This window comes from Sparus aurata, chromosome 2 (assembly GCF_900880675.1).
Source record: "Sparus aurata chromosome 2, fSpaAur1.1, whole genome shotgun sequence".
In the NCBI taxonomy this organism is placed as follows: domain Eukaryota; kingdom Metazoa; phylum Chordata; class Actinopteri; order Spariformes; family Sparidae; genus Sparus; species Sparus aurata.
The window spans coordinates 26,836,759-26,856,650 of record NC_044188.1 but is presented as its reverse complement, the minus strand read 5'-3'; the positions used below and the strand labels follow the sequence as shown (position 1 = coordinate 26,856,650).

The following is a 19,892-nucleotide window of genomic DNA, read 5'->3' as shown; positions in this document are numbered from 1 at the left end:
TGACGCAGGGCGGGGGCGTGCCCGCGATGCGCGCTGCGCAAGGCTGCTTGTTGTTCCCGCAGAGAGGCGAGAAGATGGCGGCCGTGTCAAGCGGAGGTGCTGCTGGGTCCACTGCGGCCGGGATTACGCACTCTGCCCGACCGACCCACGCAGGCATGGGCTCCCAGAACCGAGCCCAGCCATCCTCCGGGATCAGCCACTCCGGTCGTGCCAGCACAGCCCCTGGGTGCATCTCCAATCCTGGCCACACTTCGGCCACCAGGCCCCCCCCAGCCCGAGTGGGCCACTACGAAATCGAGCGGACCATCGGCAAGGGAAATTTCGCGGTTGTTAAACTAGCCACACACATCATTACCAAAGCAAAGGTAAGACAACTGGTGTCCGAGCGCTTGAGATGAACAGTTACAAGTTGTCATTGTTTTATTGCAATCCTTTTCGACCATGTACTCAGGATGACGCTGGGGCCTTCAGGCTCTGGAGACACAGCGGCCAGCCCGCTTTGGTGACACCGCTGCTTGGTGTTGCGGGGGTCCGTTAGACACGGGACATCACCTTTAACTACTAGTTACAAACATATTTAATACAAGATACATCTGATTTCACTTGGTGAAATAGTAGTATTATTAAGGAAAGCTAGAAAGGCCTGAGGTTAATGTGTGGCAAAGCGCAGAGGACGGAGAGAAGGGTATTGACGAAGATGAAAAAGAGGAGACACAGAACGTTCCGACTGTGGTAGGTAGCTTAGCTTACTAGCTAATTAGCTGTTTGGCTACACGCAGATATCTCTCAGACAGATGCCAACACACAAGGTTAAAAGTTCTTAGCACCTTACTGGATAACTTTAAATGAACCGAGCTTTCAAAGTTGGTAGGTGTAGGTAGCCAAAGTATTGATAGTTCTCTGTGAAAGTCCAACGTTGAAGTACCACCGAAAACTGGTTGAAGTCAACTATAGCAGAGCCGCATTAGCTTTTGATGTAGCTTTGACAGAGACTGATTTTTGATTTAAAAAAAGAATAAACCACTTTTCTTCAATCCTTTCATGTTAAACTGTCTAACCTCTTTCTAGTGAAAGGACAATTTTGTTTTGGTGTAACGTTCAGTTGAGCAGCTTGTCGAAGCTGTAATTCAACTTCGTGTTACAGTTTTTTTGCGATAAATAAATCGTAGTGAGCAGCTAGATGATATTTTCATGAAGCTTACCGGACAAGCAAACACTGACATGGCACATTTTGAGGTTTCAAAACTGCCACCATACACTGAATGTACGTAGATGCTTTTGCATATACAGGCGCCAGTTAGCCGTACACGGAATGATTGACAAATTCAATAACATACACCATTGTGAACAAACGATCTTCATGCAAAACACTGTCATTCTTGATGTGTAGATGCGTTACACTGAGGTCTGCCACAAGTCAGCACTGTGCTGCAAATCTTTTATTCTGATCTTGACCCTTATTATTGTACCTAGTCTTTTGAATTGCGTCTGTTAGTGTTTGTGGTAAATATAAGGTTTAGATCTTTAATGGCAGGTAGGGGAAGTTGCAATTGTTTGCATTACAAGCAGAAGGGATCGCTCAGATATTCCAAGTAGTGTTTTTCCTTTGTACTGACCTACTGTATCGTTTGCTTCAATTGTTCAAGGTTTTAGTTGCCAGTGAGTCTGTCTTTTGTCCCACCTGATTAATTGTCTTGTCTTGGATGACTTAGTAGTGTAAGCCCATCATGGCCAAAGCAAACAACGGTCCAGAACACCTTAGTTGATGCATATGACAGTAACAGCATCAGTAAGATTTTTGCTTAGAGACATTTTGCTTCTGCTTGGGACTACACTTGCAAGAAGTTGACATTACAAAACCTTCCTCCGATGATATGACTGTTGTGATCACTACACGCATCCCTTATGATGGATGCTCAAATAAACACTCACAACAAATAGAGGTAGCTGAAGCCTGCTAGACACAACTCCTGCAATCTAATTATTTGTTTCTTTGTAATCCTGATTAAGAGCCTTTAATTCTAATGGCACAAATACAGGTATGTCGAAGCGGCTGAGTGTGCAACTTTACCTCTATGCCCTTGTTGACATGCACACAGACGGGCAGACACGAGTCATTTGAATGCTTTGCACCACATAGCCCAGAGAACCTTCCATTTAGTTTGATGAGGCCACAATAAACCTTGGGCCAGTGAGTATTATGTTGTGTTTTTCAACGCTGCAGACGGTTTTCTTGAAGGACATTAACTATGTTGATATGACTGGAATGTAATTTACAGACTAGTAATCTGTTATAAGAGCAATACAAAAATGTATCAACTTTATAGTGATAGATTCCATGTGTGTGTGCCTGTTTATGCTTGTCTGGATGTGTGTGTGGTTGTGTCTGGCTGTCAAGAGTGTGAGAGACAGGCAGAGGACAAATGACAGTGGAACACAGACTGACAGAATGAAAGAGAGCCCTTGTTTGTTGTCTGTTGATTGTGGCCACAGACGGACCAGTCAGCTCATGATTTTCACCAGCTAGCTCAGGGGTTTCAGCATCCCTAATCACTCATGAATATCAGAAGAATAGGAGTGTGCTCTTACATGCCTGTGGATATCATGAATATGGATATGATGAGAAGTCATCAGATGTAATGCGCTTTAAATTCAGTTCTATGGCCTAGGTTTTTCTAACAACCAATGAGAAATGCTGACAAGTCAAGAATAGCTGAACAACTCTCTCAGTTGTTAGTTGGAGCTGGATGATATCCTGCAGTGCAGTCACACAGAGGAGGGCCTGGTTATTTATACTTGGTAGCTTAGAAGCCCAGAAAGGGATGGTCCCCTTTTCCCTCATTTACTCACTGATTTATTTTCTAAAATATTAAAACATTCAACAGGGCATTTGTTTATGGTTTATTTCCCCAAAACACACTGCCATTTCAAACTCATATTTTGCTTATTCTTGTGGAATGAGGGCCGTCGGTGTTGCTAACATAGAGGCAGTCACACAACACAAACCTTTGATGGCACATAGCTGGTGTGCGGCACCTGGATGGTGTAATAGTGAAAGTTCACCTCGATACAACGGCCAGCTAGTCAAGCAGTAGTCAAAACAGTAGTTTTGTTACTTTTACACAGAGACTGCTTGATGCAGTTAAGCTGCACTTGGCTGCTATCTTTATAAATGTTTATTTCAGGTTGTTAGGTCTCTTCATAAACTTTATCGCTGGTCATGGCCCCTCAACCCTTAGCTTTGGGAGACTTTATAAACTACTCACATGGGTACACTATAAATTAAAGACTCTTTTCCAATTAGTTCACAGCCACCAACAGCCTTTTTTCTCTCTCAGATGTTCAGTTTTGGATTTTGCAGAAATTAGGTAGTAGATTAGATCAATATCCAAGAATTGTTCAATCTATAAAATGTTGTGGGTGACATTATTCGAAGCTTGAAGTGACATTTTCAAATTGCTTCCTTTGTCTGATCAACCAACCAGAACAAATGTATTTAATTTATATTATATAAAGCAGCAGCCGAAGTCCGGCTGAAAATGTTTTACATTGAAAATTTACATTCAGCGAGTCCTCAAACCTCAAGGTAATGAATAGAAAAATTTAATATATATATATTATAATCTATTTAAAAAGTTTAGCCATCAATACAAAGCCAGCTGACTTGCTATCTTGCAAGGATCATACAAGCTGGCTTACATAACATAATAATAACAGCTGTTTAAAGTTTTGTTACGATTAATTCGGCGCTACCCAAACCAGCCGTAGTAAGTAACGCACTTCTGGTCATTTTCACAAAAATAAAACACCCGTTGTCCTTTAATTATAAAGAAAACCATAAGGATAGAATTTGCGCTTTTTATTTTATAAACAGGAAGTGAACCTCCCCTCGCTATGGCTAACTTGAAACCGCCGTAACTCTGTTTTAAATTCCGCTATAGCGCCGGTAACATCAGGTTTTAAAGCTTTTTCGTGTGAGAAAGTAGCCGTTTAGTTCCCCGTTGTGCCGCCAGTTTATCCAAATAACGCTTGTTTGCACATTTGCTCCGACGTGGTGGGAGAAGTCCAGACCAGCCGCACCTGTAGCGGAGCAGCCCAGCCTGGGTCTGCTCAGGTGATCTGCGGTCAAAACTTCACCGTCATACCGGTAGAAGAACATGAGCCGATTAATTTACCTGCACTTTTTTGGAGATTAAACACGGGCTGGATAGCTTCATTTCGGAAGATAAATGTAGGTCTGATAGATGAAAATAAACATCTGTGGCAGCTACGTTAGCTTATTTGAATGAAAAGTGTAAAATGTAAATGGCATCCGACAGTGTGCAGAGAAACAGACAACAAGCGCGCACATCAATGTCAAAAGCACACACATGCTGACATATAGGAAGAAATTTTGTATCTAGCTGCAAACTAATGTAACAGTCCTAATTGTGACGTTATTATTAGAAACTCACCTAAATCCGTTTTGTACAGTCAAGCCTTCTACTTGGGGTCGGCAGCCCAATCTGGCGCGTAGATTTTCACGTTTCTCAAGGGGGGCGGGCGCCCCGCCAACAGAATGGTAGGGGAAACACTGAGCAGGGGTGAATGGAAGACAAATTAGCAAATGTTTCACATTTTAACCGAGTAATCAACCAAGTTATCAATAGATTACCAAAATAATTATTGTACATATTACGTCAATACATATTGACATATCTTTATAGACTATTTAGATTTTAAAATGTTGCAATTTGAATTCCAAGTCTGTCTCCATTCTTTACTGTGATCTTGTCAAGTCTCCTAATTTTCTAGCATAAATTCATGGTAAAATATATTTGTTAACTTTAATGAATGTTGTACATAGGCTATCAAAGAAATGTTCAGTATAAACACATGTTGCTTCACAGGTATCACACAAATAAGTATTTTCTTCCAAAGTTAGCATGTCTACATGGGATATTTTAAACCCAGGTCAACCCACAAAAAATTGCCTGTTGATCCCATTCCCACTTCACGCATGCAAGGCAGCCCGTCTGTGATTTTTATCTGAAGCGTTTAGTTGTATATCACGTTTGGAGTGCGCCGGAAACAGTCTGCATCCAAAATTCCTTCCTTATTTTTGAGTCACCACCTGATGTTGATTCACCCGGGTCTTATGTTTAGATCAAAGCTGAGCCGAGGTGATAAAAACTCATCTCTGCTGCAGAGTCAATTGACCCGGGTGTAAATGCAGAGTGTACACATTCCCATTGCACACAAAAGCCTGTTCTTGGCGGGTTTAAGTGGGATTTTTCTTTAACAATGTGAAATGGTGCGTGTTTCAAATTATGGAATAATGCATTGATCTTAATGAAAAAGAAAAACTGTTGTATTTAGGTGGCTGGTATCTATGAGTGAATACTAGAGGGGACTGAGGGGCCTTGGCAGAGGTATGCACTCTACCTGAGTGCTATTGTAGTTGGAAATCTTCTTTTTATTAAACTGTTACCAGAAAAAAGTAGAAATGTTAATTAATGAAAGGATTGTCAAGATTTTAGGGATCTTTCAGTCCCTGAAGTGCTAACTTCAACATAGTTTTGGCCTTGATAGTTTCCACAATATGCACTGCTTTTTGTCATCAGTATTGTTACTGTATTCTAGCAGTGTATCATATTTGAGTGGTTGTTTATAGTGTTTCCTTGCGAGTGTTTGTCCTGTTTGATAAGCCCACTGAAATGCAGTGAATGCGCAGGGCAGCCATTGTATACTTGTACATGTGCATACTTGTGTGTAATAGCTTGACAAAGGAGGTATGGTCAGTGCCCTTGTATGACCTGAGTAACGAACAAGTAAAGACAAACTTTGAAAAGCTCTTGTTGTGCCCACAGCAAGGTGAGCGGGATTGGTAAAAAAAAACGGCACTGTGCAGCATGTCCTGACCTGTCTATCTGTGGGGAATCGGGCCCTTTCCCTTGCTCTTTATTTCCTCTTTTCCTGTCTTCTCCCCTTTCCTCTTGGGTGTTTTTAGGCATGAGAAGGATGAGGATGAGCAAGAGGAAGAGGGCAGGCAGGATGGCAAGCGTTAGGTAACAGGCCTAATGTACTGTGTAACAATTTCACTCACGGCTCTCCAACATACAGCATACCTCATCATCCTTTCTGGTTCTCAGAGGCGCATATACGCACACTCAAATGTGATTTCATTTTGGTGAATAATATGACAAAGGCTGCATTTCTGCTTGACTTACCTTCCTGCCCTCTAGTCGTCTTCTGTTGCTTCCCGTCTTCTGTTGCTTCCCGAGTTGTGTGAATCTTCAGCCGGTCAGCTTCAAAAGGAGAAGAACACAGTCTATGCATATCTCTGTAACATGACAGAGACGAGGACAGTGTGCTTCATCATTACTATCCTGCGCCTCATGAACCATATCAGCACATTTCTGCCCCTGTTTGATTGCAGTTGGTGTGCATGTGTGTGTTGGGTGAAAGGTACGTAGCAGTTAAAAATCACAACTCTGCTCCATCATCACTCACAGCGCTGTTTGTTGTCAGAGGCCACTGTGTGTTGCCAGGGCTCCTTGTTGGAGAAGGTCACTCCGTTGAAGTCTAATGGGTTTCCATAGCAATGATGGTGGTTCCTGCCCCAACCACAAGTTCAGAATGAAGCTGATTTGCAATTGGCTGAACACATTGTCTGTCATGTCATATTATGGTTGTTTTTTGTTTACCAAAGCTATAAGCTGGATGCAAAATAATTGGTCAGGTGAACTTTGGTTTCCCGCCTCCCTACAGTCTGGTCAATTATAGGCCTAAACGCAAAATCATACAAGAAAAAACTAAAACAATGCTAACATGATGCAGTTCTACTCATTGATTCACACAATCATACACAATGGTCTAATACGTTTAGAGACAAGATGCAAAATAACTTTTTGTCCACCGGCCAAATGGCTATTGCATGTTGACATTTTTTTCAGCCACTCAATAGATCATTGTTTTTGGCAGGTTAGTGGCGTAACTCTACCAGCCACAAGATGAATGATTGAAATGTTAAGGAAATGTATGACCGAAAATCTTTGATGGTAGATGATTTCATATTGTCACTTTCTAAATATTTACATATCACCCCTACAGTGCACCAGGGCAGCTTATTATTTGTTATTCACATCTCAAAAACCCAAAGGTATTTTATGTACCATAATAGACCATGAAGCAGCAGATCTTCACATTTAAAAAGCTGCAACCAGTAATTGTCTGGAATTGTGTGAAAAATTACAATTAACCATTTATTAAAATAACTGGCCACAGCTTTCACTATCTAATTAATCACAGTTACGATCAATTATTTTCATTTTTATAAATTGTGAAAAATATTTAAATGATAAAGCTATTTCAAGTCTGGCTATAGAAACATTATTCTGTGAGATCTGTACATTTAGAAATACCGCAGTCTGTACAATTCATCTGAGAAGTAGCTTGCGGGATGCCTTCAAGGTCCATCATGATCTTAAAATCATCAAATTCATTTTCTTCTAACTACCCACCGTAAAATCAAGTAAGCATTACAGTTTATTGCGATGGTAGATGATGTATGAATGCAAGACCTTTTACAGCCAATGAGCAGCAGAGGAAGAGTAGAGCAAAAAATATTATGTTAAAGGCTCTTCTCTGTTGTAAGACAGAGATGTTGTGTTCTGGGTGAACTGGAAGGTAGTATGATATAAAATGTTCACTTCTCCAATCTCAGCTTTAGGGCAAGATGTCAGAATTCTGAATTTGATACCAAAACAATGGAGCGTTGTCTTGTAACGTTTCATAAGGAAGAGTTTGGATAATCACCTCTCCTTTTTCGGTCAGCAAAGAGATATGTGTGTTATGGTGAAAGCCAGTACCAAACTGGATCCGCTGGTTTCTTCTTTGTAAGCACCAAGTAACAATCACTGTCAAGATGGGAATGTGGACTGTGCAGAGTCAACCTGGTTGGGGTGGTGATGTGTCATGTGCTGACTGCAGTGTTGGTGTTTTTATAATTCCTTTTTTGCCGCATTCCATATTGGATCTGTGTGTTTTTCTCTATAAATAAAATGATAATTAAGTTGTCATCATTGCACTAATGAAAGTAGTTGTCATGTGTGATTCTCCCTATGCCAGTGGCCAATTGTGATGTATAGGTGGGTGTTATTCAAAACTAGTTGCCAGATAGTGGTTATGGTAAGGTCTACATATCCCCTGGAATGTACCCACCATGAAGTGTGGGCTCTGCTATGTAAGAAGGGAAAAAACTCCAAATGGCAGATGAATGTGTGATGTCCAGTTTTTAAACACTGTAGCATGTCCCCACTCTTGTACTTTCAGCCTGACACACTCATCTGAGTCATTTCCACACATAAACTCATACAAGTGCACAACACACAAGTAGAACATCTCTGAAAGGCATTGTGCTGACTCATACTGCCTGTTCGCTTTCATCCTGGTGTGTGAGCAGAAGCATAATACAGTCATAGTGCTGACCTGCTGTGACCTTATTTTGTGTGTATGATGCTTTGTGATGTCCTCGTGACTTAATACACACACACACACACGCCATAGTTTTAGTTTGGTGCAAAGCAGCTTCTTGTTGGCTATTGTAAAGACCAGGTTTATACCCATGATGCCATGCTTTTGACATGAATATAGGTGTGTGCGCGAGTGTGTATACTAGTGAACGTTAAACGCTCTCACATGCTGATATGGGTTAAGCCTGAGCATTACACCCCCTGTGCGTGCTGTAATCTGTGTCACCTGTTGATGAAGGTTAACCTCATACATAATATCACCGCACCAATGAGTGTGTGTGTGCACTTCTCCCAGCTTCCCACTGTAGACGTTACACCATAGGCCCAATTCTCTGTTAAGGATTAGCCTCATTATAGTTTAGTCATGGATGGATGTTTTTCAAAGTAAATATTCTTCCGAATGCATGATGGCTAAAAAGTAAATCAACTTTTAATGAAGATCATTCATTTATCATTTTTACAAAAGGTTTGTTTTTACAAGATGAAATTTGTAGCCCCTATATACAACTCTCCAAAGAAAATTTACAGATTAATAAATAAATAATATATCATAAATATAGAACTATTTTTCTATGTTGGCATGCAGATGATGAGCTAAGGAGTGCAGATTAGATGACATTTGCCCCCTTTAAGTGTTGCTTTAAAGTGGGCAAGTGTTGTGTGTGTGTGTGTGTGTGTGTGTGTGTGTGTGTGTGTGTGTGTGTGTGTGTGAATATAATCCTAACAAGCTTTTGGTAATCTCAGTCTTACTAGGTCCTATGGACAGTTGCACTGTTGTTGTAGACTTCCAAAAGCCAGATATTGAATTCATGAGATTTTCAAGCTTTCCTTCAGTGGCTGTGTTGATAATGAGACAAGACCTTCCAGGTTCTGCCTGATACAGCTTAGTAATGACATGAAGATAAGCTAGTGATCACATTAGAGCAACGATTAGTCGATTAATACTGCCAACTATTTTTGACAGTTGGCTATACCTAACTGTGTCATGTCTTTTCTCAAAATGTGGCATCCCAGCGTGGCAGGGATTTGCATTTCCACCTCAACTGGGCTAGTATACCTGCTTGAAAGTGTGTCTTAAACCAATGGAGTGTATAACTTCTTCACAATAATAGCCCCCTGTAATAAAGTGAATTAAAAGCTTTAATTATGAAGAGGCATTACAGGAAACATTGTATATTAACCAGTAGTATCTAAACAATACTCCCTAAACAGCTGAAAGCAAACTTGATGAAAACAACAAAACACAGCAGATGTTAGAAAATGTAAAAACAGGAGGAGAATAACTAAAGCGATTCAGTCAGAAGCTACAATGGTAGGATGGGTATTGGGGCCCGGCAGTGTATTGGTACCAGTTAGCACCACCAGCTTCTCAAAACTATATTGTGATTACATTTTTGACCATCAGGACCTTGTACCAATTTCAAACGATTACCTGCAGTGCCTATTCCTACATTTGGGAGAAAGAAATACATTTCTATACCGGTTGTCTGCAGTGACATGCAAATAAATATACAAACCTGAATGGAAGCATACATTGATTGTTGTTTAACTATTCATTTTCCATTATATTCTTGAATGTTTTTTGATTGGTATTTTGTTTTAAACTATTTTAAATCTCCTTTTGTTGCACAGAAGCTTTTATTTCCTGTTAGTGTTTCTTGTATAATACCAGTCGGTGTGTGTTTTGTAATGTAAAGTTGATAGTCCAGACTCCTCTGCAAGGCACCAGCTGCTCTGGCATGGTGCTGTGTTGAGGTCACTGTCTTGTGATCGAAGGGGCTATGTGACACTTCATCTCATTGCCGCCGGCCTCTCAGGAGTGTATGGGTATTTGTGTGTGTGTGTGTGCGTGTGTGTGTGTGTGTGTGTGTGTGTGTGTGTACCAAGATCTTTTGACGTAAAATTCCATAATCATAGAACTAGTGCAAAGCAGACTGAACTAAGGTTGACACTGTGTCACAACATATTTACTGTATGTTGGTTGAAGCTAAAGCTGGAAACCCAACCTCTAAGATGTACACTGGTCACATGCCTGTTTGCCTCCACTGCCATTGATGTCTGGGATTTGCCTAACAGGGCATTGTAATCATTCCAATGCCACGATGGAAGAGGGCTCAGCTATTGATGACTGTCAGCCATCCGATGATCAGCTCAACCCCAGTTTGTACCTGTAGCGCAATTCAGACTTCCTGTTGTTCCCAAATGTAAACACACCCCTGAGGTTATCTTTTGATTGTTTTGAAGCCTAAAGTTTGGCATTATGGGTGTTACCATTCTGTTTTTTGGAGCTAGAAGTGACCGTATATGGATGATCTTGTACAACTGGGGAAGATATCCTGCCAAGGTCTCACTGAGAACCAGAGGACATGCTGTTGTAACAACTTATCAAACGCAATGTAACCACACCCTAAGTAAATCCCGCTTTATCATCTTTATTTACTCTGGGGACCATAGTTTACCAAAAGAACATCATGTTGTATTGAAGAAGACTTAAAACTAACGATTGAACTCATTGGGAAACTGTTTACCAACATTATACATCAAGTGACAAAAAGTGTAATTTTCTCATAAGCTGAAATACAGTCAGATCTCTTTTTTGCAGCCAGTTGAGTTGTCTCCTGCTGGCCATCAGAAAGAGTTCAGGTTGGCATTGGATTCCGTTTCAGACTGCATCCACTATTTGTACAGTCTTTGGTTGTTACCAGGATGCAGAAGAAGTGATTTCATCAACAAAACTTGGATGACTGCCATGGCAAAAAATAGTTTTCTAAAGCTTAAAATAACACCCAGACACAAATTCTAAACCAATACATTCATAAATACAGACAGACATGCAACAAACATTCATAAATACATACAGATGTGCGACAAACAAATTTCCCTGTCTGCGGGACATTAAAGGATTTCTGATTCTGTGACGAGAATTGCTGTTGTATTTAAAATGCTAAAATGCCACTGGAGGAAGTAACGGCTAGAAAAATGAGACAAGACGACCTCTGTGTGAATGGAAATGGCGGCAGCACGAGACAGTTGTGTGTCAGTCTGATGGTGTTCACAGTCTGACAACTAAGCAGATCCTTCACTCATCATATGAAAGAGAAACAATGCCCCACAAGGCAAAGTTACAATACCAAGAAACAGTCACGTGGTAGCGGGTCGTGTTGTCAGCATCTTATATGAGGGTGTACACTACCAGTCAAAAGTTTGGACACACCTTATCATTTAATGTTTTTTCTTTATTTTCATGACAATTTACATTGCAGATTCTCACTAAAGGCATCAATACTATGAATTAACCCATATGGAATTATGTAGTAAACAGTGTGAAATGACTCCAAATATGTTTCATATTTGGATTCCTCAAAGTAGCCACCCTTTGCTTTGTTGACAGCGCTGCAAACCCTTGGCCTTCTCTCAATGAGCTTCATGATGTAGTCACCTGAAATGGTTTTCACGTCACAGGTGTGCCTTGTCAGGGTTTATTTGGGGAATTTCTTTCCTACTTAATGGGGTTGGGACCATCAGTTGTGTTGTGCAAAAGTCAGGTTGGTACACAGTTGACAGGCCTATTTGACAACTGTTTGGTTCTTGCCATAATATGAATTCTATAAGCTACGTAAAGAGAAACAACAGTCCATTATTACTTTAAGAACTGAAGGTCAGTCAGTCTGGAAAATTGCAAAAACTTTGAATGAGTCCCCAAGTGCAGTCGCAAAAACCATCAAGCGCCACGACGAAACTGGCTCACATGAGGACCACCCCAGGAAAGGAAGACCAAGAGTCACCTCTGCTGCTGTGGATAAGTTCATCCGAGTCACCAGCCCCAGAAATCGCAAGTTAACAGCACCTCAGATTAGAGCCCAGATGAATGCCACACAGAGTTCTAGTAGCAGACACATCTCTACATCAACTGTTCAGAGGAGACCGCGCGAATCAGGCCTTTATGGTCAAATAGCTGCTAAAAAACACCACTAATGAAAAGCAACAAGCAGAATAGATTTGTTTGGGCCAAGAAACACAAGGAACGGACATTAGACCAGTGGAAATCTGTGCTTTGTTCTGATGAGTCCAAATTTGAGATCTGTGCGACACAGAAAAGGTCAACGCATGGTCTCTACATGCATGGCTCCCACTGTGAAGCATCGAGGAGGAGGTGTGATAGTGTGGGGCTGCTTTGCTGGTGACACTGTTGGGGATTTATTCAAAGTTGAAGGCACACTGAACCAGCATGGCTACAACAGCATCCTGCAGCAACATGCCATCCCATCCGGTATGCGTTTAGTTGGAGATGGAGCGCAGAGTCGAGGCAAAAGGGTCAACAAGTGCTCAGCATCTCTGGGAACTGGGTGTATCCAAACTTTTGACTGGTAGTGTACATCAGATTATCCATGGAAAAGTGTCTGTCATCCTGTCTGTCCTACCAGTTCATCATCCCATTTTCGCCCAAAAAACTGTCTGTCCCTGGTAGTGAGAGCCAGTGATGGCTTCCACAGTTGACTGGTGGTGATTATGTGATGCAACTCAGAGCAAAAAACTTAAACTCACCAAGGCTTTGTAGCCTTCCACTATGAAATGACCCACTGGAGCGGCTTTATGCCAACGCTGCTTGGTTCAGTGTAAACAAACAAAAGCAGCATAAAAGCGAGCCTTTGTTGCGGCAATAATTATGACTCTGTGTGAAAACGGCACAAGAAATGCAAGTTTTATTGTACTGACTGGGCATTCAGTTCATCCACAGAAATTGCATAGTTTGATCATCAAAAGACACAATCTCTACCAATACATGTTTTCCACAATTGTCCAATGTCCTTGACGTGGAGCTAAACACACACACACCTATTTGGATTAATGCCACTGCTGATTTGGTTCTGTACTCTCTCAGGAGCCCTCTCTTTGCTCTCCCTTACTTCCCCTTCCTGTCTATAACAGGAAGTCAGCCTTTAGAGGGCTCAACTTCTTCATGTCTGTTATCAGGAAAAGGAGAGCTTGTGATGGCACTCAACAGAATTTAACGGATGAGGTGTATGTGTTTGTGTGTGTAAGCAGGGCTCATGCTTTTCATTTTTTCACACACACTTTACTTGCTCATCTATTTTTGGGAGATGTATTTTGGGGCAGCCCAATCAACTTCGCTTGAGTAAGTCATTAAAGTGGTCTACCCATTCCTAAGTGGCAGAGCAAAGCCCCTGTCACAAACCATCACTGTCCACGCTGCTGGAGCCATTGTCGAGGGCTCAGCAGTTATGCAAGAGTGGCGCTCACAGTCAAAGGTCACGGCTCAGGTCAAGTTGCCCAAACAAACTGGAATCCAGAGAAAGCACTGTGTTTGCTAACTATTCAACATCTCAAGAAATGGCAGTATCTCCTCATGATTTCTTGTGTTTTTCGTGGCTGGTAATTATTTGTTGTTATTTATTATTTTTGTGTATTTGTTAATGGATTAGAGGTTAGAGGTCTCTGACTCGCATCCTCACCTTAGCTTCTTTGTTTACTGGTTAACTTGTTGGTACTTTGCACCTCGATGATTTTGTGTCATAGCAATATTGCAGGGGCACTGGGCCTATGCCATCGAACTGTTGCCTGTAATTTAAGTTTAAGCTACATATCAGTAAGGTGAACATATTGTATTAAAGAGGCAGGACAAGTACATGGTTTAAAATACATTCTTTCTTGTTTTGTCTCCTCTCCATTAAGTATCCCCTGCTTCCCTAACTGTTTCCTCCTTAATCTCACCCTCTCTTTTTGACACCTTATCTCATTCTTATCTCTTCCTCCATCTCCATCCAGGTGGCTATAAAAATAGTGGATAAGACCCAGCTGGACGATGAGAACCTGAAAAAGATCTTCAGAGAGGTGCAAATCATGAAGCTGCTGAAGCACCCCCACATCATCCGCCTCTACCAGGTACACTCTTGCTCTCACCCACTGAGCCGATACCGCACACTGCTCACATCTTACACCTGAGACCCATGGCTCAATAGGGAAAGGAAAAATGAAGTATATGTTGATATAGCAGAATCTAGCAACTACTATTGTTTAGTGGGTTAACTGTACACAAGTGTTGAAGAATGTGTAGACATTGTTTGGTTTTTAAATTATAAAATGTACATGGAAAAATTACTTTGTCAATTTTTTTGTGGGAAAAATAAAACAGTTCTTCACAAAGGAAGAACATTTTTAAAAATGTTGTCATCCAAATGGCTATGGAATGGTCATATTTTACCAGCCATACTGTAAAATAGCATTGTTTTCTGGCTGGTATGTGAAGCAAATGTACCATATATTCACCAGCATGTTGGCTGTTGACTTGTTGCCAATGCTAATTTTGTACTCTGTTTTCACATTCATGGTTATGGGTTAATGTGTAAAACCTCTTGTTATTTCGCTGTGCAGTGGAACAGGCCAACACAGCCGCGAAACTGCATGAGCAGAGTGGCACACGAGCAGCTACAGTGGAGCATCATCTAGACTATCAAAGTTTTGCATTTTTTCTGTGTCAAGCGCATGGTTCCCACAACTAGATCGACAATTCTTTGGATAGCCCCCCCCCCCCTCTGTCCTCTGGCTGTGGCCCTGTTTCTAACGAGGCTAAAGGACAATAACCACATCATTATTATTGATCATTATGGAAGGCAAACTCTGTGTAGAAAGCTAGGGCTGGCAGTAGTAGCACAACAGCAGCAGACCTGTGGGGACACATGCGCACGTGTGCCAGCAGTTCAGCGACACAGCTGTCACTCGCTGCTGAGGTGTTACATATCTGCGAGTCTCCCTAGTACCACCAGTCTGCTGCTTAAGAGCTTCTCTTTGGTAAGACCCAGTGGTATAAGTTAACGTGTATGTAAAAATTGGCATTTTGTGTGATTGGGCACCACCCACAGTTCTGAGTGAAACACTACTCGTGAATATCCCAGGTCTATAAGAATTGTCAGACGTAATGTAGGTGTAACACTTGAACCTGATGCTGAAATCTTTACATACGCATATGTTGAAAGCTCCACCAAGTAAATGGCAGTCTATTTGAATCTTGCTGTTTTTATGCCAAACAATGCTTACTCATTCTGTTGTGTAACGGGTGAACCGCCCAATACTGGATGTTGGCCTTTCATCGGGTCTTTAGGTCCTTCTTGTTTATCATTTGTTAATGTTTTTAGGTGATGGAAACGGAGAGGATGATCTATCTGGTAACAGAGTATGCTAGCGGTGGAGAGATATTCGGTAAGTGTGTTCCCCACTGTTACTGTATTCTGGATTTTATAGATGTGTCATTGCCTCTTCCTCTATTTCGTCGTTTGTCTGGCTATTTTGTTGAGGAATATGTCAAAATCTGTCAAATATTTTTGATTTGGGAAGGTTTTATTTTTCATTTTTACTCATGTTTGGTTCATTCACACTGCATCTTAATTTTTTTAACACAGCTTGATTACATGTTTTTTCCATTATTTACTTCTTTTGTACCTATTAATTGGACAGTTGAAATGTCCTGTCTGAAACTCTGAGTCATGTCTTCTCTCCTGTTTTCTAAAGGATTAAAAATCCCTTTTGCATTCCTCTTCGATGAGTAATCTTTTGATTTATAAGGGCCGAGTCAAAACAGAACCATAGGCTCACTTCCTATATATTGAACGATACAACTGAGTACCAAAATATCTGTATATAATATAAACTTTACTGTGTTTGTGTATGTGCAGACCACTTGGTGGCTCATGGGCGTATGGCGGAAAAAGATGCCAGGAAGAAGTTCAAGCAGATTGTTGCAGCAGTCCATTTCTGTCACTGCCGCAACATCGTCCACAGAGACCTAAAGGCAGAGAATCTGCTGCTGGACCACAACCTCAACATCAAAATCGCAGGTTTGTGTGTGTGTGTGTGTGTGTGTGTGTTTTTTTTTTTTTTCACTTAAGAATGTATGGGTGGGAAGCTTAATATCGTGGTTTTGAGATGTCTTGGTGAGTGGGCGAAGGCATGTGTCAACATGTGCTTTTGGAGCATTTTCCTGGGTTTACTCTGTGGAATAAAGCAATACAATTGAATAAACTTCTCTCCCCTCCCCCTGTCAGATTTTGGCTTCAGTAACCTGTTTTCTCGAGGCCAGCTGTTGAAGACATGGTGTGGCAGTCCTCCCTATGCCGCACCAGAACTCTTTGAGGGCAAGGAATATGATGGACCTAAAGTAGATATATGGGTGAGTAGACTTTTAGGTATGCAAAAGGGCCCGCTGGGCTGCAACAGAGGGTGTAACTAACTGGTGTGAACTTTCCAGGAAGACAAAAACATAAAGGAAGAATCTCGATTGAATGAATGAGCGCGGAAGAGACAGGCCCTGACGAGTTTTTGTCTTTTAAATAAAGCACCCAATTTCTTCAAAAGACTGTAGCGGTCTGGATTTATTGATAATAAAAGAGTAATTATTTGTTTATGCCCTATTTAGAGAAGCTGTACTAATGTTTTGTTTCCTGCTGTCTTTTCTCTGTGTAGAGCTTAGGTGTGGTGTTATATGTGTTGGTGTGCGGCGCCTTGCCATTCGACGGCAGCACTCTACAAAATTTGCGGGCACGTGTCCTCAGTGGCAAGTTCCGAATCCCCTTCTTTATGTCAACAGGTAGGCCTCCTGTCGGCTCTTACTCTCTCCCATGTCTCTTAACTCCCTCCTCTAGACCATACCTTAATTACTTTTTTACATCCCAGGACCAAGCAAATTCTCAAGTGCTTTAATTGATTTGTTAAATGTGTTTTGTGTGCGATTCTCTCTTGAAAGATCATTTCTTGATGCCGAAAAGTGGGTAATTATAGAATGATTAATAATGAATATAAAACCCAATTCTCTAAATTATAATTACGTGTAACAATTTTGTAAGGCCAGGTTGTACTTTCATTATGGCTGAACCAATTTGATTGAGAAACATCTGGGCTACTTCTTGAGTTTTGCTTAGGATGGCTGAGCGTGAGCATCAGATAATGGAAGTGAATTCATCTGTTTATTTTAGTCATGGATTATTACAAGTATGCTGCTTTAGTAGCAAGTAGCCACACAGTGTACAAACAGGAATCATTTACAGAATTCAAATTTAGTGGCAATGCATTGATGATAGCTATGTATAACTATGTATGTTTGTCAATGTCACAATTTGTTTTGATTTCGATTCATGGTTGTCCGATCCAACTCTGAATTTTTGTCCCAAAACAATTCTAGATTCAAATCAGTCATTGTTTAAATGAATAGAAAACGGGACGCTATTTTCCATGTACTATTTTCACTTTTTTTATTTTGGTCCTTAATCTGCTGAAATGCATAATGAAACACCACTGGAAATTAAGATAAACAATCTGACTTTTTATTTGAAAAAGTTAACAGCAATAATTTATAGATTTGAAAGCATTTATTCATGTTTTTGTATAATTTTATAAAGGGGTGTGTCGGCTGTGTTATTAACATAAGCCCAGCAGTGAGAGCAGCCTCTCTACTGCACTGTTTGCTCCAGGCAGGTCCACCATTGATGCTGAGCAGAAGCAGGGTTTTGCGTTAAAATGGACTTAGCATTAACTGAGGCATTTTCTTCACCACAGTTTGTTAAATGTGTTGAATGCTGCAGTGTGTTTGTTAGCCTTCATAGTGATGTCAGCTGGTCTCGTTTGTTGCTGCAACAGAGGGTCTTGTCATGTCTTTAAACATCATTAAGATTTAGAAAATCATTTTTTTTTGACAATTGTGAATAGATTCTGAATCTTTTTTTTCACCTGCCCCTACATTGTGGTCCTCTGAATCGGAATTGAAAACATAAGATTCACCACCCCTACTTGCTAGCAGGCTTCTTCCTCACTGCCTTAGTCAAGGGCATTAATGTTTTATTTGTTGCCAGCTACTGCCACAAATTGATAATCGGAGCGATAGTGTTAGAAAGATGGTAGGTTGTGAATTTTCCCACTCATTGTTCAGTATGTGCATCCTTTTGCATAATGCAAAGAAAATAGGAACCTATTCATGAAAACATTGCTCAGATGGCGCTCAAAGTGGTCAAAATTAAACAGTGCGTTTGGTCAGCTTGAATTTATGTTTGTTATATATGTGTGTTATTGCAGACTGTGAGTACTTGATCAGACACATGTTAGTGCTGGAGCCCAGCAGACGGTTGACAATGGAGCAGATCTGTAAGAACAAATGGATGAGACAAGGAGACCCAGACCCAGACTTCGACAGGGTGAGACCCCACTAGAAGTTTATAGTAGTTGATATTTTGTCTCAAAGCAGGATCATGTAAAAATCATAAACCTGAAGCAAAAAAAAGAATAGAAAATTCACCTGTCTGATTTTACTTACTGCTGTTTGATAATTGTCTTCCCCAGTGTTGCCCACTGAATGTTTTTTTTTTTAAATATTTGTGAGAATTTGATGACTTCAGCATTGTTAGAAATATCCTTATTTGCGTCTGGCAGTGAGTTACATTAATACCACTCATGTTTTTCCATTAAATATACGTGAGGCTACAGTCAGCTGCCAGCTAGTATAGCTTAGCACAAAAGTTGGATGTGGGGGGATTTACTAGCCTTCGTCTGTCCACCTACTAGTACCTCTAAAGTTCAATTATTTACATATCTTAAGTTATTTGTACAATTTCTACACCATTTTGCAGGGGTTATGCAGCCGTTTGTCTTAACTCTGAGCTGTAACCTCCATGAATCTCTGCTGGTTGCCCTGCAAAGGCTCCAAAAAAAAGAAAGTTGATATTGCTTAAATGCCTTCTGGTAGCATTAAGACCATTTCCCAAAACATCAAACTATTCCTTCAAATTAGTTTTCACAATGGAGTTGGTGCTCTAAACTGTGACATATTTGCCACTACCCTGAGAGTTTGCCATCAACTCTCGCCTCATCTCCTCTTCCATCCAGTTGATAGCCGAGTGTGAGCAGGTGAAGACAGAAAGAGAGACGGAGCTCATCATCGAGCAGGTGCTGATAGCCATGTCTGAGATGGGTCTGGACCGAGAGCGCACACTTCAGGTTGGACACAAACTTAGCTGACGTGCACTGATGCTCCCTTTTGTCAAGCGTCGCCTCGGCAACTTATTTCTTCCTTGATTTTACTCTCTAGTCCCTACAAACAGATGCGTACGATCACTACAGTGCCATCTACAGTCTGCTGGCTGACCGCCTCAAGAAACACAAGACCCTGCCTGTTGTTGCCCCACCCACACCGCGCTCCATTAGCTATCCTCTTAACGCTGTACAGGTAAATAATGTTGGAATGTTAGAATAATGCGATGGTGACTTAACAGCCTACATATGCCAGTTTTTAACAGAATTGTATGATATTTTGGAGAACTAGGGCTAATCTATGTTAAGTTTTTATTGCTTTCTAAAGCCACCACTTAATCTTAACAA

General features: G+C 41.0%; 1 protein-coding gene across 3 annotated transcripts in view; it reads left to right on the top strand.

The window, feature by feature from the left end:
• Positions 1-37: 37 nt before the first annotated feature.
• sik3 (SIK family kinase 3) overlaps positions 38-19,892 on the top strand; it is a 33,991-nt gene continuing 14,136 nt past the window's right edge. For 2 of the 3 annotated variants that reach the window (XM_030403528.1, XM_030403510.1), the window contains exons 1-9: positions 39-365; positions 14,301-14,417; positions 15,668-15,731; positions 16,205-16,366; positions 16,574-16,698; positions 16,992-17,115; positions 18,594-18,712; positions 19,401-19,511; positions 19,603-19,740. In XM_030403528.1, the coding sequence (XP_030259388.1) occupies positions 75-365; positions 14,301-14,417; positions 15,668-15,731; positions 16,205-16,366; positions 16,574-16,698; positions 16,992-17,115; positions 18,594-18,712; positions 19,401-19,511; positions 19,603-19,740 (1,251 nt within the window). In that variant the 5' untranslated portion in view covers positions 39-74. Of the gene's footprint in view, positions 366-14,300; positions 14,418-15,667; positions 15,732-16,204; positions 16,367-16,573; positions 16,699-16,991; positions 17,116-18,593; positions 18,713-19,400; positions 19,512-19,602; positions 19,741-19,892 lie in introns of all 3 variants that reach the window. The other variant, XM_030403520.1, reaches the window with a different exon arrangement.